General features: G+C 39.5%; 1 protein-coding gene across 50 annotated transcripts in view; it reads right to left on the bottom strand.

The window, feature by feature from the left end:
- The window catches only part of TTLL5 (tubulin tyrosine ligase like 5), a 309,203-nt gene that overhangs the window by 219,045 nt on the left and 62,384 nt on the right, over positions 1-27,774 (bottom strand). For 25 of the 50 annotated variants that reach the window (XM_084969817.1, XM_084969822.1, XM_084969819.1 and 22 more), the window contains exons 13-18: positions 25,685-25,766; positions 24,031-24,092; positions 22,494-22,588; positions 19,926-19,967; positions 5,181-5,294; positions 4,444-4,535 (exon numbers count right to left, since the gene is read on the bottom strand). In XM_084969817.1, coding sequence (XP_084825943.1) covers positions 4,444-4,535; positions 5,181-5,294; positions 19,926-19,967; positions 22,494-22,588; positions 24,031-24,092; positions 25,685-25,766 — 487 coding nt within the window. Of the gene's footprint in view, positions 1-4,438; positions 4,536-5,180; positions 5,295-19,925; positions 19,968-22,493; positions 22,589-24,030; positions 24,093-25,684; positions 25,767-27,774 lie in introns of all 50 variants that reach the window. The other 25 variants (XM_084969829.1, XM_084969831.1, XM_084969852.1 and 22 more) reach the window with 3 other exon arrangements.

Below are 27,774 nucleotides of genomic sequence, written 5' to 3'. Positions count from 1 at the left end.
ATTGCAGGACATAATGGAAAATCAATGGCATTTCTATACACCAGCAACAAACAATCAGAAACTGAAATTAAGATAAAATCATTTATAAAAGCATCAAAACATACTAAATACTTAGGAATAAACCTGACCAAAAAAAAAAAAATGTAAGAGGTCTGTATCCTGAACATCACAAAACACTGTTGAGAGAAATTAAAGATGACCTAAATAAATGGACAATGGGTTCAAAGACTCAGTATTGTTGTCAATTCTCTTCAAAATGACCTAGAGAGTCAATACAATCCCAATCAAAATCCCAAGCAAGCTTTTCTGTAGAAACTGACAAACTAATTCTAAAATCCAAATGGAAATACAAATGAGCTAGAATAGCCAAAGCAACCTGGAAAAAGAACGAAGTTAGAACAAGATTTTTTATAAAGCTACAGTAATCAAGACAGTGTGGTACTGTATGGCACAAAGACAAAAAGATCAATGGAAAAGAACAAACAGTAAATGAATAGACCCACACAGCGATTTTCCACAAAAGTAAAAAGACAATTCAACGGAGAAAGGATAGTCTTTCCCAAAAATGGTGCTAAAACTACTGGATACCCAAATGGTAAAAAAGAGCTTTGATCCATATCTGGTACCATATACAAAAATTAACTCAAAATGGAGTTCCCGTGGTGGCGCAGTGGTTAACGAATCCGACTAGGAACCATGAGGTTGTGGGTTCGATCCCTGGCCTTGCTCAGCGGGTTAAGGATCCGGTGTTGCCGTGAGCTGTAGGCCGCAGAAGCGGCTCGGATCCCGCGTGGCTGTGGCTCTGGCGTAGGCCGGTGGCTACAGCTCTGATTCGACTCCTAGCCTGGGAACCTCCACATGCCGCGGGAGCAGCCCAAGAAATGGCAAGAAAGACAAAAAAAAAAAAAAAAAATTTAACTCAAAATGGATCAGATTTAAATGTAAAACTTAAAACTCCAACATTTCTATTAAAAAAATAGCAGAAAATTTGGAATGTGCAAAGATTATTTTAGATACTAAAGCACGGAAAGAAAAATGAAAAAAAGGACAAACTGGACTTAAAATTTAAAACTACTGCTCTTCAAAAGACACTATTTAAAGGATAAAAAGACAAGTAACATACTGGGAGAAAAAAAATTCTTTGCAAAACGTACATCTGATAAAGAAATTATACCCAGAAAATATAAAGAACTCCCACAACTCAATTTAAGTGGGGGGAAGCATCATTTAAAAAATGAGCAAAATATTTGATCACCAAACAGCAAATAAGCACATGAAGAGATGCTCAACATTAGTCATTAGGGAAATACCTATTAAATTAAATTAAATTAAACTGACCATACAGCTGTCGGTGAGGATGTGAAGGAACTGGAACTCTTACACACTTATGATAAGAATGTAAAATGGTAAAACAAAACGGCAGTTTCTTAAAAAGTTATACATATACAATGATATGATCTAATCATTTCATGAATAGGTATTTACCCAAGAGAAAAGAAAGCACATATCCATACAAAGATTTGTACATAGATGTTCAGAGAGTCCTTCCTTGCCATAACCAAAAACTAGAAACAACCTAAATGTTAATTAACAGATGAAAGAATAAACAAATCCTGATAAATGCAAACAAGAGAACACTACTTGACAGTAAAAAGAAATAAAACCACTGCTACATGCCATAACATGCATGAATCTAAGAATAATCTTGCCAGGCAAAAAAGACCAGCAAATAAAAGAACAATCTATAGAATTTTATTTTTGAAATTCTAGGAAATGCACATTCCTCTTTACTGACAGAAAACAGATCAGTAGCTAGCTGCCTAGAGACAGGAATAGGCAGGGAAGGAAGAGGCAGCAGAGGAATCATAAGGGAGAGCAAAGAAATTCTGGGGACTGATGTATATGTTTACTGTGTTGATTGTGGTGGTAGTTTCATGAATGTATAAATACATTAACATTTATCAAATTGTATACTTTAGATATGCACAGCTTCCTGTATGTCAATTATAACTCAATAAAGCTATTATTAAAACATTTACAATATCATCCAAAAGAATGAAATACTAAGTGATAAGTTGAACATGTTCAAGATCTTTATAATGAAAACTATAAAACATTGCTAAGAGAAATCAAAGAAGACCTAAATAAATGGAGAGATATATCATGTTCAAAAATTGGAAAATTCAATATTGTTAAAATATCCACTCTCCCAAAATTAGTCTATACATTCAATACAATGCCAATCAAAAGTCAGCAGACTTCTGCATAGAAATTGACAAAAATATTCTAAAATTTATTTGGAAATACAAAGAACACCAATTAGTCAAAAACTTCTGAAAAAGAACAAAGTTGGAAGACTCACACTACCTAATCTCAAGACTTAGTATAAAGCTATAAAGACACAGATCCATGAAACTGAGTAAAGTTTAGAAATAGACACACACACACACACACACACACACACACACACACACATATTTCAATTAATTTTCAATGTAGATGCCAAGTTAAATTCAATAAGGTAATTTCAACAAATGGTGCTGGAACAAATGGACATCCATATGGGGGGAAATGAACCTCAACCTTTACCTCCTACCACACACACCAAAAAATCAATACATATTGGAGGCCTAAATATAAAAGACAAAATTATAAAACTTCAAGAAGAAAACACAACAGAAAGAGCTTTGTAAAGTTGGGATTGGCAAAGATTTCTTAGGTAGAAAATAAAAAATGCATAAATTTAAAAAAAATTGGTCAATTAAACTTCATTAAAATTTAAAATTATGTCCTTTGAAAGCCACTGTTATGAAAAATGAAAAAGCTAGCCATAGACCTGGAGAAAATATTGGTAATATAATATCTGGAAAAGAACTTACAACATCATGATAAGAAGACAAAAACCTTAAATTTAAAATGGAAAAAAAATCTGCAAAAGGTCAATAATAACAAGTGAATGCTCAATATCATTATTCATCAGAGAAATTCAAATTAAAACTACAGAGAAACACTATACACCCACTAGAATGCCTTAAATTAAAAAGCCTGACGATACCAAGTCTTGACAGGATGGGAAGCAAATGGAACTCTCATACATTATTGTTAAAATGTAAAATGATTTTCTCTCTTTCTTTTTTTGGCCATGTCTGCAGCATATAGAAGATCCTGGGCCAGGGACTGAACCCATGCCACAGCAGCACCCCCAAGTGCTGCAGTGACAATGCCAAATCCTTAACCCGATGTGCCACAGAACTCCAAATTTATTTCTTATCCCTTATCATATGACCCTTCTATTGCATTCCTAGGTATTTATTATATCCACAGAGACTTCTACATAAAGGTTCATAATAGCAGCTTTCTTCATAACTGCACCAAACTGGACACAATCCAATGTTTCTTTCACCCAGGTGAATGGCTGAGCAAATTATCCTATAATCATGCAATGAAATAGTCCATAACAACAACAAGGAATGCATGACTACTGTTTCACACAACATGGATAATTCTCAAAAACTTAATGCCAAACAAAAAAAATCCTGGTATAATCAAAGAATATATATTGTATGATTCCATTTATATAAAATTCTAGAAAAGCTATAGTGATACAAAGCAAATCAGCAGATGTTTTAGGCTCAAGGTAATGAGGGAGGCTGACTGTCAAGGGGAATGAGAGGACCCTGGAGGTGGTGGAATGTTCTATATCTTGATTGTGGTGATTAAACTGATATCTGAATTTGTCAAAATTCATCAACAAACTTAAAACAGATGCATTTTACTGCACGTAAACTTGATTTCAACAATGACTAAAAATAAACAATATATTGTTCAGGTACACATATAGATGATGAAACAATTTTTTTCAAACCAAGGTAATGATAACCACAAAATTTAGGACAGTGTCTAACCCTGGGTTAGGGAGCTAATTAAGGAGAAGGCAGGGTTGGGTAGAAGGGTGGGGGAATCCCCGTCCTGGCTCAGCAGAAACGAATCTGATTAGTAACCATGAGGTTTTGGGTTCAATCCCTGGCCTCACTCAGTGGGTTAAGGATCCGGCATTGCCGTGATCCAGACTTGTCTTGTATCTGACGTTGCCGTGGCTGTGGTGTAGGCTGGCAGCTACAGCTCTGATTCGACCCTAGCCTGGGAACCTCCATATGCCGCAGGTGCGGCCCTTAAAAAAAAAAAAAAAAAGAGGAGGCGTGGGCTTAGAAAGGGAAGGAATGATACACACAGAGAGACTTGTACATCAATGTTCATAAAAGGTAGATTAAATTACCATTAATGCCCTGGTTCTTGGGTAGGGTAATATTCACACTGTTATAAACAAACAAAGTAAGAAAGGCACCATTTGGACAGCAATGATGATACTGTGTCACAATAATTCCAATTCTCTGGAACTGAAGCACAGATTTCAAAAAAAAAAAAAAAAGGTAGTCACCTCACCCATATATTTCCCAAGTCTCTGATGTAGGGAATATGCGAATAAATCCACCTCTCCGATCATTCTCCTCCTTCACCCTCCGTAAAACTTTGATCTATGTGGAGGAAGAGAAGATAAAATAAAATGAGTACCTATTTTGAAAAGTGTAATTCATGTGGTTATTGGACAGAGGAAGAGTTACGACTCGCAAATATAAAAAAAACATGAAAAAAGAAATTAATTCCAGGAGTTCCTGTCATGGCGCAGCGGAAACGAATCTGACTAGGAACCATGAGGATGGGGGTTGGATCCCTGGCCTCACTCAGTGGGTTAAGGATCCGGCATTGCCGTGAGCTGTGGTGTAGGTTGCAGATGTGGCTCAGATATGGTGTTGCTGTGGCCGTGGCATATGCCAGTGGCCATAGCTCCAATTAGACCCCTAGCCTGGGAACCTCCATATTCCACAGGTGCGGCCCTGAAAAGACAAAAAAATTAAAAAAAAAAAGCTTTAAAAATAAAAAGAAATTAATTCCATTTAAGATACTGTTTTTAATTTCTTTTAATTTATTATTTTTTTAATTGTATACTTGATTTACAATGTCATGTTAGCAAAATGCTTTTTTTAAAGAAACCATTGCTCTCCCTGGAATCTTTCTTTTTTCAATGTAAGACATGAATTGTTGTGAATGTTATGAATCACTCATAAATTGTCATGGATCCCCAGGTTAACCACAGAGGCCTGAAATGGAGTTATCTTTACCTCCTCCATTGACAGACCAAGCACAGACCCTCCTAACTTCCCAGGCACTTTCTCTCGTCCTGAGCCCACAAGGTTTTTCATTTCCGCGTCACTGGCAGAGAGTGGACGGGAACGCTAAGGAGAAGGAAAAACAAAACCAAAAAAAGTTGTCATCATCTTCTTCATTTCCCTCAAGTCAGTCCCTCAACATCATCATGTTTCCTAATATATATCATAAGCTCAAACCCAAAGCCCATTTTCTGCAATTGATCCCTTAGCCTGAAACCCTGGGAAACTGATGAAAGCTAGAACACTCAAAGAAAGGAAGAGAAAAAAGAATAGGAGGAAAACACTATAGGTAGAGGGAGACAGAAAGAGAGAGAGGAAGGAAAGAAGGGAGGGACGAAGAGGAAGGAAAGGGAAAGGAAGGAAGGAAGGAAGTTGTCCACATGCCTTTCTCAGGTAGTACTTATTTCTAATCTTGGTTTTAGAGTATATCTAATATTTTGAAAGACATGGGGATAAAAATCTGAAAATAACCCCAATGTTAGAGTAAATGTACTTATTTCAAAGTAACTATATTATTTTCAGCACTGGGGAAGGAGATTTAGAAAAAGTGAAACATAAGATAGAAAAACAAGGAGCAGTCTATTATGTCACAGATGAAAAAGCTGGGCAGTGGGATGTTTTAGAACTCGAGGGGGGAAATATTGAGATGAGAGTCATCGATGACTCAGAAAAGATCTGTGACCAAAAGGCTACAACTTGAGAAACACTGGAGACCTGGATCTAGGATGACTTTCTTAGGTGCTCTGAGGAGGTAGCCAAATGGGCCATTCTCCTCATGGATCCCCCAAGATGATCTGGGCTACTTCAGCTTCTGAATGATGATCAGGAAGGTTGTTAGAGAACAGAAGTTTCAAGTGATTTTGATGTAATTAGAATGCAGAAATATACAGATGGTATGAAGCATGAAAATATACTATTATTGAAAAAGATGACTGCTTAAACAAATAAATCTCCCAAGGAGGAAGAATAAGCAACACTCCAAGAAATGGGAGTGTAATTTGTCTCTCCAGAGCCTTAGAAGTAACTTTGACCATACACAAGTCCTATGGTCAAGAACTACTGTTTATTTTTCTCTTTGTATACACAATCTATGGAAAGGCATCTTGATAACTAACTTTTGACCTTTTCAGCCATACTCGTTATGGACTAAATGTTTGTGTTACCCCAAAATTCATATGTTCAACCCCAACCCCTACATAGTGATGGTATCTGGAGACAGGGCTTTGGGGAGGTAATTTGGTAAGATGGGGACATGAGGGGGAGGCCCTGGTCTGATGGGATTAATGCCCTTTAAAGAAGAGTCACCAGACAGCTTATACTTTCTCCTTTCTACCCGAGCATGCACAAAGAGGGCATGTGAGCACACAGCAAGATGGCAGCCACCTACCCATCAAAAGAAGAGGCCTCAGAACAAAACCCACCTTGCAGCACCGTGATCTTGGCGTTCCCACCCCTCAGAACTGTGAGAAATAAATTTCTGTGGTTTAAGCCACCCAGTCCGTGGTCTTTTGTTACGGCTGCCCAAGCAGACTAATATATATCTGTACATAAATAACCACGAATGACTTTCTTTACCTTTGGACACAAGGGAGATCAATACTAATCTCCAAAGCTAGCATGGAGTTATAAACCACATGTTCTGATAGGCAACTCCATGGAAGAAAAACCATGAAATCAGTAGATATAGGCAACAAGTGAAGGTGGGAACGTCTACCCATTTAGCTTTTCCTGTAGTGTCTTCAGCATCTAGAACAGTACTTGGGATGGAGTAGGAGATCAATAGATACTTGTTGAACATATAAACAGATGAACAATGTGCTGATACACAGACCAACCATGGTCAGAATGAAACTTTGCAGACGATTTAGGGGAAACATTTAACTCTTCTTTTTTTTTTTTTTTTTGCTATTTCTTGGGCCGCTCCCACGGCATATGGAGGTTCCCAGGCTAGGGGTCGAATCGGAGCTGTAGCCACCGGCCTACGCCAGAGCCACAGCAACGCGGGATCCGAGCCGTGTCTGCAACTTACACCACAGCTCACGGCAACACCGGATCCTTAACCCACTGAGCAAGCGCAGGGACTGAACCCGCAACCTCATGGTTCCCAGTCGGATTCGTTAACCACTGCGCCACGACGGGAACTCCCATTTAACTCTTCTAATCTCTGCTTATACATTACACAGCACATGGTGGGATGACAGGGGAAACAAGAAGAAAGTTTAAAGATTTAGGAAGGGAATCAGTATAAGTAATATAATCATTTTAAAAGGTCTTCAGGGAGTTCCTGTTGTGGTATAGCAGAAACAAATCCAACTAGGGGTGGATCCTTGGTCTTGCTCAGTGGGCTGGGGTTGAGGACTTTCATAATTTTCACGATACTACTTATCGTTTATGAAAAATACTTATCTGCCTTACCTATGAAGGCATGGCTCTGACCGGAAAGCCATGGCAGTAGATCCTCCCAAGCCTTATTTAAGAATAACTTAAGTAGCCTCACACTATTTAAGAATATCTTAAAGTCCTCTGAAATTATGTAAGAAGAGAATATGAACTAGGCATTTAGGAGTTCCCACTGTGGCACAGTGGAAATGAAACCAACTAGTATCCATGAGGATGAGGGTTCGACCCCTGGCCTCACTCACTAGGTTAAGGATCCAGCATTGACATGAGCTGTGGTGTAGCTCGCAGATGCGGGGTTCGACCCCTGGCCTCACTCACTAGGTTAAGGATCCAGCATTGACATGAGCTGTGGTGTAGCTCGCAGATGCGGGTCGGATCTGGTGTTGCTGTGGCTGTGCTGTAGGCCAGCAGCTACAGCTCTGATTCAACCCCTAGCCTGGGAACTTCCATAAGCCGCAGGTGCGGCCTGAAACAAAACAAACAAAAAAAATGAAGTAGGCATTCATTTTAATGATGTGATAAAAATTAAGATTAAGTAGAGATTCCTGGTGGCTCAGCAAGTTAAGGATCCAGCGTCATCATTGCTGTGGCTTAGGTCACTGCTGTGATGCAGGTTAGATCCTTGGCCCAGGAACTTCTACATGCTGTGGGCATAGGCAAAGAAATCAATCAATCAAATAAAGACTAAGCAATTTAGGAATAGAAGGACTGGAGCTCAACTTCTCTCCTAAAAACAACAAAATTCACAAGTAAAGGCTGAGCAATCTCCACCAAAATGGACCAGAAACCTTAAAAAAGATGCCCTACTCCAGAAGAAAAAGAGGAGGCCACATCAAGAGGTAGGAGAGGTGATTTTGCAATATAAACAACCCCATACCCCCTGGGTGGGAAGCTCTACAGACTGGAAACTAACTGGTTCACAGAGACTCACCTACAGGAGTGAGAGTTCTGAGCCACACATCAAACCCTCATGTGCGGGGATCTGGCAGAGGGAGAAAGAGCCCCAGAGCATCTGGCATAGAAGGCCAATGGGGCTTGTATGCAAGAGCTCCACGGGACTGGGGGAAACGGAGACCCCATTCTTAAAAGCACACACAGACTTGCAGGTGCACTGAGTCCCAGGGCAAAGCAAAGTCTCCAAGGGAATCTGGGTCAAACCTGACCGCAGTTCTTGGAGGACATCCTGGGAAAACAAGGGTGAACGTGGCTTGTTCTGAGGGAAGGAAATTGAAAGCTAAGGTCTCGGGAATATTCAGCAGCAGTGCCTTTCTCCGGAGGTGGCCATTTTGGGAAAATCTGGCCCCACCCATCAGCCAGCTGCTGAGAAGCCCCAGGGCAAACAACAACCCAGGTGGGATCACAGCCCCACCACTCAGTAAACAGGCTGCCTAAAGACCCCTCAGGCACACAGCTGCCCCTAATCACATCCAGAGACTAAGCCCCACCCACCAGAGGAATTAGAATGGGCTCCTACTACCAGTGGGCAGGCATCAGCCCCTCCCATCAGGAAGCCTACACCAAGCCCCCATACTGACTTTAGCCACAGGGGGGCAGACATCAGAAGTAAGAGAGGCTACAACTCTCTATTATCTGTAAGAAGGTCACCACACCAAAAACCTATAAAAATGAAAAGACAGAGAACTATAACTCAGATGAGAGAGAAAGGAAAAACCCCAGAAAAACAGCTAAGTATAGGAGAAGATTCTCAGCCTCTAGGAAAAAGACTTTAGACTGTTGATGCTGAAGATGATGCAAGACATTGGAAATAAACTGGAGGCAAAGATGGATAACTTACAGGAAACACTGACCAAAGAGATACAAGATATAAAACTTCAACAAGAAGAGATGCAAAATACAATAACTGAAATAAAAAATTCACTAGAAGCAGCTAACAGCAGAATACAGGAGGCAGAAGAACGAATAAATGAGGTGGAGGACAGATTAGTGGAAATTACGGATGCAGAACAGAAAAGAGAAAAAAGATTGAAAACAAATAAAGAGAGTCTCAGAGAACTCTGGGACAACGTGAAATGCACCAACATCCGTATTATAGGGGTGCCAGAAGGAGAAGAGAGAGAGAAGGAGACAGAAAAAATATCCCAAGATATAATAGCCGAAAATTTCCCTAACATGGTGAAGGAATCACTCACTCAAATCCAGGAAGCACAACGAATACCATGTAAAATAAACCCAAGGAGGAACACCCTGAGACACATACTAATCAAACTGACCAAAATTAAAGACAAAGAGAAAATCTTGAAAGCAGCTAGGGAAAAGAAACAAATAACATACAAGGGAACCCCAATAAGGCTATCGGCATATTTTTCAACAGAAACTCTGCAGGCCAGAAGGGAGTGAGATGATATACTTAACGTGATGAAAGGAAAAAACCTCCAACCAAGATTACTCTACCCAGCAAGGCTCTCGTTCAGATTTGAAGGAGACATCAAAACCTTCTCAGATAAGCAAAAGCTGAGAGAATTCAGCAACACTAAACCAGCCTTACAACAAATACTAAAGGAACTTCTATACGCAGAAAAGAACAAGAGAAGAAGGAAAGGAAAAAGAGCAGCAAAAACGAATCCAAAGTAATTAATAAAATGGCAATAAGAACATACATGTCAATATTTACCTTAAATGTGAATGGACTAAACGCCCCAGCCAAAAGACATAGACTGGCTGAATGGATACAAAAACAAGACCCATATATGTGCTGTCTTCAAGAGACCCACTTCACTTCGAGGGGCACATACAAATTGAAAGTGAGAGGATGGAAGAAAATATTTCATGCAAACGGGCATCAAAAGAGAGCTGGAGTAGCAATACGCATATCAGACAAAATAGACTTTAAAATGAACAATATTTTAAGGGACAAAGAAGGACAGTACATAATGATCAAAGGATCAATCCAAGAAGATGATATAACAATTTTAAATATCTACGCACCCAACGCAGGTTCACCACCGTATATAAGGCAACTGCTAACAACCTTAAAAGGAGAAATTGACAATAACACAATCACAGTGGGGGACTTTAACACCCCACTCACAGCAATGGACAGATCAACTAGACAGAAAATCAATAAGGAAACACAGGCCCTGAATGAAGCATTAAACCAGATGGACTTAAGAGATATTTATAGGACAGTTCATCCAAAAGCAACAGAATACACATTCTTCTCAAGCGCACATGGAACATTCTCTAAGATGGATCATACCCTGGGCTACAAATCCAACCTCAGTAACTTTAAGAAAACTGAAATCATATCAAGCATCTTCTCTGACCACAACGCTGTACGACTGGAAATCAACAACAAGAAAAAAACTGCAAAGAACATAAACACGTGGAGACTCAACAACATGCTACTAAACAACCAATGGATCACTGAAGAGGTCAAAGAGGAAATTAAAAAATACCTAGCAGCAAATGACAACGAAGATACGACACTCCAAAACCTATGGGATGCAGCAAAAGCCGTTCTAAGAGGAAAGTTTATAGCAATGCAAGCCCACCTCAGGAAACAAGAAAAAGCCCAAATAAACAAGCTAACTATACATCTACAGCAGCTCGAGAGAGAAGAACAGACAAGACCTAAAGTTAGCAGAAGGAAAGAAATCATCAAGATCAGAGCAGAAAGCAATGAAACAGAAACAAAGAAAACCACAGAAAAGATCAATGAGACGAAAAGCTGGTTCTTTGAAAAGATCAACAAAACCCCTAGCCAGACTTATCAAGCAAGAAAGAGAGAGGACTCAAATCAATAAAATGAGAAATGAAAAAGGAGAAGTAACAACGGACATCACAGAAATACAAAGGATCCTAAGAGACTACTATATGCAACTATATGCCAAGAAGATGGAAAAGCGAGAAGAAATGGACAAATTCGTAGAAAAGTACGATCTTCCAAGACTAAACCAAGATGAACTAGAAAGATGACTGGACCCATCACAAGAACTGAAATTGAAACGGTGATTAAAAAACTTCCAAGAAACAAAAGTCCAGGACCAGATGGCTTCACAGGCGAATTCTATCAAACATTTAGAGAAGAGCTAACACCTCTCCTTCTGACACTATTTCAAAAAATTGCAGAGGAAGGGATACTCCCAAACTCATTTGATGAGGCCACCATCACCCTGGTACCAAAACCAGACAAAGACTCCACAAAAAAAGAAAACTATAGGCCAATTTCACTGATGAACATCGATGCAAAAATCCTCAACAAAAGACTAGCAAACCGCATCCAACAATCCATTAAAAGGATTGTCCATCATGCTCAAGTGGGATTTATCCCAGGGATGCAACGGTTCTTCAATATCTGTAAATCCATCAGTGTGATACACCACATTAACAGCCTGAAGAATAAAAACCATATGATCCTCTCAATAGACGCAGGAAAAGCCTTTGACAAAATGCAACACCCATTTCTGATAAATACCCTTCAGAAAGTGGGCATAACGGGAACCTACCCCAACATGATAAAGGCCATATACGACAAACCCACAGCAAACATCATTCTCAATGGTGAAAAGCTGAAAGAATTCCCCCTGAGATCAGGAACAAGACAAGGATGTCCGCTCTCGCCACTACTCTCCAACATAGTTCTGGAAGTCCTAGCCACAGCAGTCAGAGAAGTAAAAGAAATAAAAGGAATCCAAATTGGAAAGGAAGAGGTAAAACTATCGCTCTTTGCAGATGACATGATACTATACCTAGGGAATCCTAAAGACTCCACCAGAAGACTGTTAGAGCTCATCCATGAATTTGGCAAAGTCGCAGGATACAAAATCAATACACAGAAATCGAGAGTGTTTCTATATACTAACAATGAAAAAGCAGAAGAGGAAATTAGGGAAGCAATCCCGTTTACCATCACATCCAAAAGAATAAAATACCTAGGAGTAAACCTACCTAAAGAAACAAAAGACCTGTACTCTGAAAACTATAAGATACTGATGAAAGAAATCAAAGATGACACAAATAGATGGAAAGATATACCATACTCATGGATTGGAAGAGTTAATATTATCAAAATGACTATACTACCTAAGGCAATCTACAGATTCAATGCAATCCCTATCAAATTACCAAGGACATTTTTCACAGAACTTGAACAAAATATTTTAAAGTTTGTTTGGAAGCACAAAAGACCCAGGATAGCCAAAGACATCCTGAAAAAGAAAAATGGAGCTGGAGGAATCAGGCTCCCGGACTTCAGACTATACTACAAAGCAACAGTCGTCAAAACTGCATGGTACTGGCACAAAGACAGATATATAGATCAGTGGAACAGGACAGAAAGCCCAGAATTACATTTATGCACCTACAGCCAACTCATCTATGACAAAGGAGGCAAGACTATACAATGGAGAAAGGACAGCTTGTTCAATAAGTGGTGCTGGGAAAACTGGACAGCCTCATGGAAAAGAATGAAATCAGAACACTCCCTCACACCATACGCAAAAATAAACTCCAAATGGATTAAAGACCTAGATATAAGACCAGACACTATCAACCCCCTAGAGGAAAACACAGGCCAAACACTCTCTGACATATACGACAGCAACATCTTCTCAGATCCACCTATCAGAGTATTGACAATAAAAAGAAAAATAAACAAATGGGACCTACTCAAACTTCAAAGTTTCGCAACAGCAAAGGAAACCCTAAACAACACACAGAATGGGAGAAAATCTTTGCAAATGAATCAACTGACAAGGGGTTAATCTCCAAAATCTATAAACACCTTCTGCAGCTCCATACCAAAAAAACAAACAACCCCATCAAAAAATGGGCAGAAGATCTAAACAGACAGTTCTCCAAAGAAGACATACAGATGGCCAAGAAACACAGGAAAAGATGTTCAACATCACTCATTATTAGAGAAATGCAAATCAAAACCACTCTGAGGTACCACCTTACACCAGCCAGAATGGCCATCAGCCAAAAGTCTACAAACAATAAGTGCTGGAGAGGGCGTGGAGAAAAAGGAACCCTAGTACACTGTTGGTAGGATTGTCAACTGGTGCAACCACTGTGGAAAACAGTATGGAGATTCCTCAGAAACCTAAACATAGAACTACCATTTGATCCAGCAATCCCACTCCTGGCCATCTACCCAGAGAAAACCAAAGACACATGTACTCCGATGTTCATTGCAGCACTATTTACAATAGCCAAGACATGGAAACAACCTAAATGTCCATCGACAGAGGAGTGGATCCAGAAGGTGTGGTCCATATACACAATGGAATATTACTCAGCCATTAAAAAGAACGAAATACCAGCATTTTTTGCAACGTGGATGGACTAGAAACTATCATGCTAAGTGAAGTCAGCTGTACAATGAGACACCAACTTCCAATGCTTTCACTGACATGTGGAATCTGAAAAAAGGACAGACTGAACTTCTTTGCAGAACAGATGCTGACTCACAGACATTGAAAAACTTATGGTCTCCGGAGGAGACAGTTTGGGGGGTGGGGGGATGTGCCTGGGCTGTGGGATGGAAATCCTGTGAAATCAGATTGTTCCGATCATTATACAACTACAGATGTGATAAATTCATTTGAGTAATAAAAAAAATGGGAAAAAATTAAAAAAAAAAAACAATGCATACTTCAATTATCAAAAAAAGACTAAGCATTTTAGAATAGAAAGATGTTATTTTAAAATGCTGATAAACTATTAAAAGGTTAATAATAAAAATATTTTAAGAAAAAGTTATTACCTATCAGAATAGCTTTAAGGCCATATTTATAAGAACATAGATCAAGTCACTAATGAATAACATCTAAAGAGGATCTCCAATTTGAGTTTTGTTTTTAAATTTTTTTGCTTTTTCTTGTCTGTTTCGTTTTTGTTGTTGAGTCTCTTGTCTTTTTTTACTATTGGGGTTTTGTTTGTTGTTTATTTTTTTATTTTTCTTTTTTATCTTTTTAATCTCTTTTTTGCTTTTCTAGGACTTAATTTCATCTTTGTGGAAATGTTTCATGATGTAATGACATTCCTGGCTTCCAGAGATTGAGGTTATAATGATATTGCAATCTCCCTCTACTCATCTAAACCTGCTCCCCCAAATGAATTAGCACTCCAGAACTCTCCCAGTCTCTTTCAATGGCCCATACACAGTCACAGCCACTCTTTTGTTATTCACAGTCTACAATCCTAACTCTAGTCACTGTGTGCTGAAGAGGGCTATCTGGGTGGGGTGTGTAGGAATTCAAGCAGGTGCTCCAGGCCGGGACATTTGGGAGGCTACAAAAAGGAGGAGTAAAGGTGCTTGTTAGATGAATGCTCCAGCTGTTAGCTCCCATAAACCAATGGCTTTACTCTTTTATTGCTACAAATACCACCAAGCTGCAAAGAAAAGGTCAATGCTACTTTAAGAGAAAAAAAAAATGTGGCTAGAAACTCCTTTAATCCTTTGACCTATTTATTTCAATGTCAACTATTAAGAGGGCTGAGAGGGAGAAAAATACAAAAAGTTGTAGCTCTTGAAGTCTAGGAATCTCAAAGCCTCTCTAAAATCCACCCAGTCTTCCTGTGTCTTTGAGGAAGCCAATGGAAAATGTCAGACTAGAAAGTCAAAAGTATTTTGCCAATCTCAGCTTTTCAATAAATTTGAGGTTAGAGAGAATTTTTAAAATCAATATAGTGTCTGCTGCACGGGTTTATAGAGAAACATTTTTATTGAGGAACAACAAAGTATTACTATCCTAAACCCACTGGTTGAATCCTACCAATACTGGTTAATGAAATGAGTTATTACAAATGAATTATAGGCACAGGTAAGGGAAAAAGCAGAGAGAAAAGGAGAGAAGAAAGGATAGTGAGGGGAAAAAAGAAAGAAACAGAAATGCTTATGAATGCAAAGGTGATATATCTGGAAATTAAAAGCAAAGCAGGGAGTTCCCGTCGTGGCACAGTGGTTAACTAGGAACCATGAGGTTGTGGGTGCGGTCCCTGCCCTTGCTCAGTGGGTTAACGATCCGGCGTTGCCGTGAGCTGTGGTGTAGGTTGCAGACGCAGCTCGGATCCCGCGTTGCTGTGGCTCTGGCGTAGGCCGGTGGCTACAGCTCCGATTCGACCCCTAGCCTGGGAACCTCCATATGCCGCAGAAGCGGCCCAAGAAATAGCAAAAAGACAAAAAAAAAAAAAAAAAAAAAAAAAAAAAAAAAAAAGCAAAGCAAAAGAAAAAAGGAATCAGACTGATCTGAAAGGCCATCAGGACTGTCAAAAACAAGAGCAAAACAGTCCAAATGTAAGCCTTCTTTGCTTTTGACTTTGGACATTTATTGGGTAGTAGATAGAATAAATCCACATATTGCAATAGATTAACAAATATGGTAAGGAAATAAAGCACCTCTGAACATAAGAGAACCACTGTCTCTGGCTAGATGACACAACATTTAAACTACTGGGTCCTCAGACTTTAAACTGTCTCAGGAAGAATTGTACCCTGCAACATGCATCAACAATATTAAATTATCATTAGTACAATTTATGGCTCAGAAATATACCCGGAGGAGAAATCTTTACACATCCAACTTTCATTGCTAAGGAAGAACTGAGTGAGTCTGTGAAATTATCGAGACAAGGAACCACTTCTCCCCACTCATAGCAATAAGAAACATGCTGAATCAGAAAAAAAAAAAAGATTCTCAGGCTAAAGAAAGCTGGCAAGTATCAGTATTGAGACCTGGAGAGGTAGAATATGAAAAAAGGTCAGGTATCCTCAAAGATACCTAAGCTGAGGGGCAAAAAAATCTGCTGGACAGAGAACACCTGCAAAGAATAAAAATTCTCCCAATGCAGTTTTACAAAGTTGTGAGTTCTATGTTAAAAATACATGAGCTAGAAATAGCTCAATTTATATGATGCATCTTGCCACCCAGAAAATAAAAAGGTCAAGTTTAAAAAGCAAAATGAATTAGTGCTATCAAACAAAAGAAAATGAACAAAAAAGACCACATATGAATAAATCTGGGTGGAAAGAGACCAAAAATGGCTAATAAAGAAGGCTTAAATATAATGATAAACAGAAGTATACTACTTTGAAATAAGGAGAGGGAAAAAAAAAGAAAGTTAAGTACTTTTGCGTTTTGGTTTTTAGAAAAAAAAAAAGGGAGAGGCAGCATGTGAATATTTGGAATAAATGCAAGTCAGCAGGTCAGAGAGATATGCATCTTGTTATTAAGAGAACTGGCTTTAAAAACTAAAAAACTTAACCCAAACCACTTACAATTATGTTTGATAAATCATGAAGAACTGAGGAGATACCAGAGGATTAGGAAAAAAAAAAAAAATGAGGCACCAATCTTCAAAAATATAAGAAGTATGCTGCTGGTGATTACTGCCTGGTAAGTCTAACTTGAATTCCTAGCAAATTAATGGAACAAATATTAAAAGAAAAAGATCCTTATAGATTTATAGTTTAATGGGCTCAAAAAGAATAGTAGTATGGACACTGCTTTATTTTAAAACATGCTTTAAAATTTTGTGTTTTTTTTTTTTTCTTTTTTTGGTCTTTTTTCTTTTTAGGGCTACACTTGCAGCATATGGAAGTTCCCAGGCTAGGGGCTGAATCAGAGCTGTAGCTGCCGGCCTACGCTAGAGCCACAGCAATGTGGGATACGAGCCACATCTGCGACCTACACCACAGCTCACGGCAAGGCTAGATACTTAACCCACGAGGCTAAGGATCGATCCTGCATCCTCATGAATGCTAGTCGGGTTCACTAACCACTGAGCCACGACAGGAACTCCAAAATTTTTGATTTTTTTAGGACAAAATAACAAAAAGGGGAAAGATAGCAAATACGTTTAATGTCTGAATTTCAGAGAAGCGTTTGTACAAATTTTTATAAAATTTGTATTTTACATTGTATTTCCAATCAGGGCTCAGTGTTGTGACATAATACATTAGAAAACAACAACTTAGAATAGATTTACAAGGAGATCCTGCTGAGCAGCATTGAGAATTATGTCTAGATACTCATGTTGCAACAGAACAAAGGGTGGGGGAAAAAATGTATACATGTAAGGATAACTTGATCCCCTTGCTGTACAGTGGGAAAATAAAAGAAAAAAGAAAGAAAGAAAGAAAACACACCAACAAAAGCTGAACACAGTTAAAAGACACAACTGCAGGATAAGCAGCAGTGAATCAGGTGAGGAAGTGACTGGGTAGTGATTAGACATTATTTAGAACCTGTATGGATGTCTGGGAGGATGAAATTAATTAACTGGGTTGATCTGCATTTGTTGACAACCATAAATATGAAAAGACATGACTACAGACAAATGGATATCAAAATAACACCAGATACTGGCAATGGAAAAACAGGACTCGAAAGTATGAAGGGGAATGAATCTTCTGAGGGTAAATCATATGCCCAAAACTATCCCAAATATTTTACCTGTTTTATCAATCCTTTCTCGGCATAACTTCATGCATGTGTTACTACCCTCATTTGACAGATATGGGAAGTGAGTCTCAGAGACCTAAGGGAACTTGCCCAAAGTCTAAGAGTTAGTTACCAGCAGAGCTCAAATTTGAACCCAGGTCCCTCTGAAGTTATTCTTTCCATAGAACCATACTGCCTATCTCGGAACATACATTTTTCACTCATTGTTCGCTCATTGTGAAAAATCCACAGGCATTCCAGGGAAGGGAGAAATGGAGGAAAAGATGATGAATCCAAAAGGAACAAAAGGAATCATCAGACAACAAGCAAAAAACTGACTTCACAATCTGACAGCACCAGAAAAAGAAAACTTTACATAGCCTAAATGGGCAGAGCAGAGAATCTGTCTTCACTCGGCTCTGACAAGACTACTGTGGACTTGAGAGCGCTTCATGAACAGAAAGACAGGGACAAGGCAGAACATGGTAAAGGACAGTAAGAGTTCACATGCAGGGGTTGGCTGAACAAAGCCAGGAAGTCTGTGTCTCCTTAGCAGTGTTTAAAACGTAACGACTAGAGAGCGGCCTCGCTTGTCCACAGGCTGTTTGCAGCCGGTGACAACTCAAGCAATGGAGCTAGATGGAAGAGAATGAAAACAGGTTAAAGGAAATTAAGATTCGATTTCCCTATCAAAGAAACTTCTCTGGAGTCAAATTCAAAAGGCTATGAAACAGAACTTTTAATGTTCTCCTTAAGTAGATTAGTTCAAGAGATATCTAGCGTGTAAGTTCTTTGAAGTCAGCAGCCGTGGTTTTTGTTTGTTTGCTTATTTACCATGGAGAGCGGCTAGTGCACTTAGGTACTTGCTAAATACAAAACACTACTGTAGAGTTTTGAGTTCTACCAACTAAGCACCAAAACCATACAATATACAAAACCGTATTAATCAGTTAGCAAATACTAGGCAAGACAGCCAGTGAGTCTTTTTTTCATTTCTTGGATTCACATAAACCATATAAATCACTTTTTCAAAAACAGCAGCTAAGAAAGCTCTAATTCAAGCCTCCAAGTTTATCAGAAACTGTATCAGAGTACAAATGCCAAAATAAACAGACTGGAGCTTTTTGCTAAAGAACTAATAGCTGCAAGTGACACGCTTATGGATGAGAACATCTACATCCCTCATATCAAAGGGTCAAACAGAAGGAGCGGCACCCTCACTGCTATCTGACCACTTCAAAAAGATGCTCAAAAACAAGACCTGCATAGACGAAAGCAACAGTTTGTCTCACATACTGCTGATAAGAACAGAAAGAGGACAAATGCTGATCATTCAGAGACTGAGATAAAATATTTTGTCTTTATTTTAAAGGTAGCATCTGAGACACTAACTATGGCAGAGTTTCTAAGGTTCATAAAGCTGCAAATCACTATAAATAAGAAATGTCATCTGTTAGAAACCTTAAATACAGCCCAATACCCAATGTGAAAACATTTCCAATATTAAGCTACTGACGACAGTATGTTTCATAAGACATCTGAACAAATGCAAGGTCACTGTGAACTATGATATTTCCTTTCTGGAATATTTTGGTCAAAGCCAGAGATTTACCTCTAAAGTCTGTTCATCATTTAAACTCATCTGCCTCCATTACAATATAACCACTATCAGAAAAGGAAGATTCATAAATTCCTGCCACCTCTACGCTCATATTCTAAATGTGAAAAGACCTCTGTGCATTCACTTTCACTTAGTCTTCTTTACATTATTAAACTGTTCAAAAGGCAAGTGCACATAATACGTATTGTGAAACAGTGAAGCTAAAAGGCTTTCCATTTGGGGAATGGAAATTAAAATGTTAATGAAGTCTCCATATGATCCAGAACTTACCTGCTTGGTGCTTGATGACTGAAACTGTGCAGATACTGGACGCTATAAAAGACAGAAAAAGGGAATAAAGCCTTATCTTCTCCTAACAGGCCTATATTTTCCAACTCCTATGATATAAAAAAGAAAAAATAATCTGCAAGCAGAGAGCAAAAGCCAAGTCCAATACTTTATTATTTTTCACACTGCTTTCTCCTGTGGTATATCCATTCCAGTTTCACCTTCTCACCACTGAGAATGCAATCTTTCTGCCACATACTAAAGATTCTGAAGTTAACTGCTCCACCTCAGGAACTGGCTCACATGGTATACTAATCTATAGTTTCTTCAGCCTTTAAATAAGTGTCCTACAGGATGCTCGTGGATGAAGTCATGCCATTACCTACCAGTTAGCAGAGCAAACAGTGAATAGATTCTCCACTATTTGCAAAGAGTTGCCAATAAAAGCTGACAGGCAAGCTAAGAGAAAGGACTAATTCATCCAAGACGGACATACAGCTACCCCTAGAGTGGAACATGCAGAAACTCTGTTAAAGCTGCACAGAAACTTTCATAATCCTTTAACACAACCCTGTGGCTCTTGTCACCGATACTGCAGAAAACAATTTGCCGAAGAAAATGATTGCCTAAATTCAGTTCTCCTAGTATACCTTGGTTAACCCTCTACTTTTCTTATTAAAAATTAAAGAAAACACTTTGATCTATGATGTACTGATCAAGGGCAACCCTACTGCCTGGATTTACTTGTAATCCAAGATAATACCCCTTAAAATATAGTTCCCCCTGTTCCACACTACAGCACTAATAGGTAATAATTCTAGAGCAAGAGGTCACAGATTCTAGAAAATAAAACGATTCTAGAGCAAGGCAGTCCACAGACTGAATCCAGCTCAAAGACATGCTATGTTTGGTTTGCAAAGTATTATTTTTTAATTTGAACTTGATGCTAGTATTTGAAAATAAGACTTCTGGGGAATTTCCGTTGTGGCTCAAGGGAAAGGAACCCAACTAGTATCCATGAGGATGCAGGTTCAATCCCTGGCCTCGCTCAGTGGGTTAAGGATCTGGTGTTGCCATGAGCTGTGGTGTAATTCGCTGACATGGCTCGGATCTGGCATTGCTGTGGCTGTGACATAGGCCGGCAGCTACAGCTCTGATTTGACCCCTGGCCTGGGAACTTCCATATGCCGCACCTGCGACCCTAAAAAAAGCCAAAAAATGAAAATAAACTTAAAAAAAATAAGACTTCTGATTGCTTTAGACAGTCAGAAGATCTTACAATACTTGGATCACAGGCATGGCAACGATCAGATAGAGCATATCAGTAAAATAACTGCCCCTTTTGTACGAGACATGCACTGTCCAGTTTACTGCAGTCCCGGCACTCTTAGCTGTATCATATGGCCCTTTGTCCTCTTTTCCTCTGTCGCTCTGCAGTCCCTAGTGGCATTGGAGTTTGCCAACCCTGTTCTAATGAAAAGTTCAGAATAAATGATACATAAACTTAGCAAACAGAAATAGCAGTATAAATGAAACCAGCAAACAAAAGGAAGAAGAGTGGGAGGAAAAAAGGGAGAAGTGGAGGGCTAACATGGAGGAGAAAGGGAAAGCGGACGGAAGGGGAGAAGCAGCAGTTGATTCTGCCTTCAAAGAGCTTACAATCTAGCAGAGGAGTACTGGACAATTTAAAAGCAGCATATCAGTGAATGTAAAACGATGCAGTAGAGAACCAGAAAATAATGCTGAAATGAAAAGGTCATGACAGAATGGAACAGATTTAATAAGAAATAATATCTTCAAACTTCTAAGTAGGTGAGGTAATCAATCCAGATGGGAAGAGAGGAAGAAAGTGGACCTTTTGGATAAGAAGAGATGTTAAAGGCAAAGAAACAGCAGTAGAAACTAGCCAGGTCTAGACAAGTGGGGACTGATCAGATGGGGGAATGAGAAGACAGAATGATGAGCTTGATGGTTTAACTGGAAAAAAAAAACAAAAAAACAAAAGCAAAAAAACGCAGCATACACAAACAAAGACCAGAGCAACATTAGGTCAAATGATGCTTCAGACACGCATGCACAGCTTTCTGCAGGCATTTATCTCATTTACCTTCAATCTACACCTCATGATCATCGAGGGTCCTTGGGAAGAGACTCACACATAGAGAAGATATTTCAGCTGAACATCTTCTCTATGAAGCTAGTCTGAAGATCAAAAGGTCTGTAGCAGAGTAATGATGAGAAATGTGTAGGCTCCCTCTCTGGGCCTTGTTTATGAGCGTATCAATTTGAGAAAACAGGGGAGTAACTTTTTTTAAAAAAAAGAGAAAGAAAAAAGGAAAGATTGAAATTGATGAAATTAATGATAAAAGCAGCCAAAAGAAAAGAAAAACAAAAGGCAGAGGGTAAGTTTGTTTGAAAGCATTAAAAGCATAAGCTACTGGCCATGGCTGAACATAACTGCCTCCGGTCTAGAACGGTCCCCCATCCTCCTGCTGCAAGTGACCTTATAATCCTAGTGCTGCAGCTCACTCATGGACAACAGCTGGGCTTCCTGTTGCTGAATTTGCTTACCTGAGGTTTCTGGAACGGGTTTCGCTTGGCAGACTCAAAGGTGGGATAAATTGGCCGGGTTGATGCCCGCTGGGCAGGATCTTGACACACAAACCCTGAATGGGGAATGGAAAACATTAAAACCTGCCATTTTCTAAGAAATTAGCAGGTTTGGCTGCCCCTTCCCTTTAGAGGCACAAATGCAGTTTCACAGTCATCACCATTACAGAGGTCCATCCGCAAGAGGATTAGGCATGACCTCCACACACATATTCTGCTTTAACTCTGAACCACAACTGGAGAGAATAAGAAAAGAAAATCAACAGATTTTCAACCTTCCTTGTTGGGGGAGATAAATCAACCTTCCTTGTTGGGGGGCTGAAATGTAATTCGATGGAAAAAGAGATGTCGACTTCTGAGGAACTTCAGAATAAAAGTGCAAATCACCATTTTAAAAATACAAAGTTGGGAGTTCCCATTGTGGCTCATTGGGTTAAGGGCCCGACAATGTCTCTGTGGGGATGCGAGTTCAATCCCTTACCTCGCTCAGTGGGTTAAGGATCCGGCGTTGCAGCAAGCTGTGGTGTAGGTTGCAGATGCAGCTCCAATCCACTGTTGCTATGGCTGTGGCATAGGCGTCACTGCAGCTCTAACTCGACTCCTGGCCCAGGAACTTCTATATGCCGCAGATGCAGCCATAAAAAAACAAAAACAGAAATACACAGTGATTAATAAAAAAAATTAGTTTAAAGTGGCTTCCTGGTTGGTGACTGGAAAACAATGTTTTTATCAGGAGAATCCCGAAGCAAGTGAGGGGGTCTTGTCCTGTTATAGGATCCACTTCTAGAACTGCTAAAAGCAACTTCCAAAATGGGCTTTGTAGATTACCCATGGCTTAAGAAATTAGGTAGGTTTGAGTTAATTTCACTTATTTCCTAAAAAGAAGTGAATTCTCATCCAAGGAGAATAGAGCAGCCAAGTTTTACAGCATTTGCTGGTATACCAAGTGCTAGTTTATTTCGAATGTATTTTATTATGTCTTTTTAGAGTACTTAACAACGACCACCCGAAACCCGCAACCTACCCACCTGGCTGCCCACCTCCATTTCACAGTTTTGGCTTGCCTACTCAGAAGGGAATTTCTTCCTTGGCCCGCTTCAGTTATAAACTACTATAGAATGGATTGTGTGGATACTAGTAGAGATTGCCTAGCAGAAACAGAGCCAGTCTCCTTTGTAACCAAGGCTCTTCAGTGGGTTTCACTATCTCAGTTCAGAGCAAAATACACTTTCTCCAGATCTCTTGCTTAATTTTCTTCCTCAGCTCATAATTCCTGTGCCCCAGGAGTTGGGCCTCAGCCCTAGTTGTGGTTCAGCCTCAGGACAGGATAGAGCCAGGGGGAGCAGAAACATATAAACACTCCCCTGAAAATATAATTTTTTAGTACAAAACATTCAGCATGGCTGAGGAACTGCCAGTTGGCAACACCTAGAGAGCCTGACAAAATGGATGCTATGGTTAACACTGACAGGAGTTTTCAGAAAACACAGCTACTCACCTACAACAGTGAACATATCTGAAATCATGCTGGCTTTAATCTTTAGGTCCAGAGGTGCATCACTAACAGAACAGAGAAAGAAAAGAGCAATTGATAATTTTACAGGTTAACAGAATAGCTGCCCCTAAAGGGCCCGGATATAGCAAAGCTTCCAAACGTCAGTGAAGAGCAACATCTAAAGCACACTGATTCCATGGGGGTGGGGGGGATCTGAGAAAAAATTCTAGAAACGAAAGCCTGGCGTAAAATTCAACCTCTGTAAAACAGGCCCAGCTCTAAGGCACTGATCCCCTGGCATGCGATGCTTCTATTCCAGAAGATCTTGTACAATTCAAATTTTGCACTAGTCATGAATAGCGCTTCACTTTGACTGGATTTTAGTGGTTCAGACTCTTAATATACTCTTTTAAGGTGTCCCCATCATTCAAATGATTTTCTACTGCTGCAATGGTCAAATCACATTTACACACAAGAGAAGAAACTTAGGCTATCTCTGTACTTTTTTTAAGCCTTGGTTTTCCATCCTAAATCAGTCTTCTTAAGCTTGTAGGCTTGAAAATGAAGGCAAACAAACAAACAAACAAAACAAAAAAAAAACAGTTACATCAAAATATCACCAGATGATGCAGCAGGAACCATGGAAACAGAAACAGCATGGAATGAAAGCTGGAGGCCTCCCTGTGTCAGTGACCACCACGTTGGCCCTGGGGTTGAGGTATTCCTCCAGAAACCAGATTACTCTGGCTGCTGGACCCAAAGCATCATCCTGGGCTCTCTCACTGCATGATGTACATTCCTGAGAAATCTGCAAAGTGCTGACTTACCCAAGTGTAGCACAACAGCCGAAGCATCTGTAACATCCAGCTCTACACCTTATTATTGGGGTTAAGCCAAACTCCCACCCCACAAAGTAGCCAATCTGTCTTTATTTGATCACTTGGCATTTTGCCAACATTTCTCATCGTTAAAAATGCAGCAGTTGGGTGGTCTCTGGCATAAATCTCTAGGGTTCTCTAGCTGTTTAGAGAAGCATTCAGCTAACAGAAACTCTAGCTATAGCCACAGATAGAAGCAGAATCTTCTCTGGTATTGAAAAAACAGTTTCTTTCCTTCTTCTAATTAATAGATAGGTTCAAAAATTTTTTTAAAGATTGTTTGAAGTTTTTAGACTTGAATCTTGGATGGATAACACCAGGACATAGGGTAAAAGGATGAAATACCTACTCTATCCTAGGCCCAGCTCTATGCCTTTATGGTATATGTGGATTAGAGTATGTTTAAACTTTGGTAACAGAGGAAATATGATATATCATGTATTTTTTTACTCTTAGAAGAACACCTACAAAGCTGAGAGAGAGAGGGAAAGAGAGCAGAGGACTGCACTGAGGGTAAAAATGCAAGAAGCATCCCTTAGAAGCCCAGCAAGACAGTAAACAGAGATTGCAAAACTGACTAGGAAGTAGGGGACCATGGCTGCAGTATGGACCTAACAACATATTACAAATCCCCCAAATTTAGAAATTCCAGTCATCTCAATATAATAACCAAGGGGAAAGAAATCTCCCAGAGCCAAAAGACACCCCAAAAAAAGTGTTTTAGTACTGCTCATTGGAGATCTGTCACCCTTTTCTAGCTGATGGAACAGACTACTTACCAGGCCAAAGAAGGAGAGAGATTCACTTCCAACAACCACGGCTTCAGGGTAGAATCTATGAGCACGTCGAAGCCATAGAGTTCTAGAAATAAAACATAACATAATACATAAGATCATTTTCCATGTCACAAATGAACAAAGACCTGGAAGATTCAATCCAATCAACTCCCATCAGAGGCCCAAAAACGGTCTTAGTAGCATGAGGAAGAAGAAGTACACAACTTTCAAGTCCAAGAGAAATTAATCAAGCTCTAGAGATAATAGGAAAATAATACTATAAAATTCCACTGTTTCTATCATCCACTCTTATGACATTCCTGAGCTCTACACAGAAAGTGACCTAATTCCAGAAGTTAACAGGCCATCTGATTCTGCTGCATGCAGAGGGTAGAAAATGTTAGGAAAAGGAATGCAACAAGTACATCCACATCTGATGCTGCTTTGGGCTTGTTCTGGATTGTTCTCTCTGATCACTTCCCCACCACACTCTGAAAGCGGGAAAACCTATTGAAAGCCTCTCTCTAGGACCTTCCCATCACATTTTCTCAAACCAAGACCTTGCTTTTGCTACCTAGGTCAAGAATACTTCCAAGCATAAAACAAATTCTTTCCCCTCTATGGTTTCAATCCCCCCTGAGGATAGAAAATCAAATACACTGGGCTAACATAGAAAAACAGAAAAGAAAGGAGGGGGTCAGTGGCAGCTGAGCAGAACGATGACAAGCCACCTTGCACCACTAATATTACTGAAGAAGGGACATAGCCAGAGATCAAATTTCCATGGTTTCTGGATTCTTTACTAATTCCTGTCCCCCAAGTCCCCAACTATTACAAAGACCAAAGCCAGAATCGTGAGCATACTCATCTCCCAGAATGAGGCGGAGGGGGGTGGGGGTGGGCAAGGAGGTTAACTTTGGAACCTCTGCTGGCCACCTTCACTCCCATTATTATTACTAATGAGGCCTTCCCCACAGTCCTCCTTGGTATACAGACATCAAACATACCAGACTTTCAGAAGTCCCACTCATTCCCAAACATTCCACTCTGTGTCCCTCAAAAAAAACAAACAAACTGTTTACACACACCTCCTTTCCAGGAGAAAAGGCTAGCTTTCTTACAGTTCAACCAGAGGTCATGGGCCACACAGCTCATACCCACAGAACACAACCAGCTATTTTCCAGAAATTCATTTTGAAACAAATTCAGGGATTTTCCCATTTCTCATTCCTCTCAAAAACATAGAAAAACAAATGCATGCTCTGAAAAGATGGCATCAAAGGCTCTCTTTTAGCACACGGAAGTCTGGTGAGGCACCAAGAATCCTAGAACGGAATCCAGGGACCCAGATCCTCCTCCTCACCACTTACAATTCATTCACGTGGGGGGGGGGGGCGGACGATCACTCTCTGATATGCATTAGCATCCTCTGGTTTCCTTCATCCTTTTTATTAGTCGCTATTTGTCAACATCTGAGTAAACCTATATCCAGAATTCCTATTTATGCAACATGGATTCCGGTAGACACTCATTCAAATTCTCTTTCAGGAAGAGTTTCCATGAAGGAGTTGGTTTCCACAGTACTAACCTAGGATTCCATTTAATTTGCAAAAATAGTCACAAACTCTGAGAGAGTCTGAGATAAGATTCATCTTCACATAACTACATAAAAATCACATATTATCCACGCTTTAAAGGTGTAAAGAAAAGAAAGCTCCTTCACCTATCATATTTTGGTAACACACTGATATCTTTTATGGCCAGTTACAGTCTTCTGAATATTGTATCTAATCTTCAATCGGCCCATAGCACATGCCATTTAATTTGACAAAAATCTTTTTGTGATACAGCCCTAATAAAAGCAAAGCCTAATTGCAAAATCTACAAGTCCATGTTAACATTACCTAAGCAGAGAAAGTATGTGAGTCTGATTCAAGAAAAATAACACTGTCTTCAGTTTTTAAAAGCTAAAGCACCGGACTCAACTATTTCATAAAGTGGTAATACTGTTAGTAATAACAGCATAGGAACAGGATGAGAATGATGACTGATGCACATATTGATCAGATTTGCAAAATCAGCCACAAATGAAC

The sequence above is a fragment of the Sus scrofa genome, chromosome 7, assembly GCF_054392235.1.
Source record: "Sus scrofa isolate SSC_HxYL_T2T_F1_AM1 chromosome 7, Sscrofa_HxYL_maternal_Yorkshire_Landrace_v2.0, whole genome shotgun sequence".
NCBI lineage: Eukaryota > Metazoa > Chordata > Mammalia > Artiodactyla > Suidae > Sus > Sus scrofa.
The sequence above is the reverse complement of the archived record's forward strand: the minus strand, read 5'-3'. Positions and strand labels throughout refer to the sequence as shown.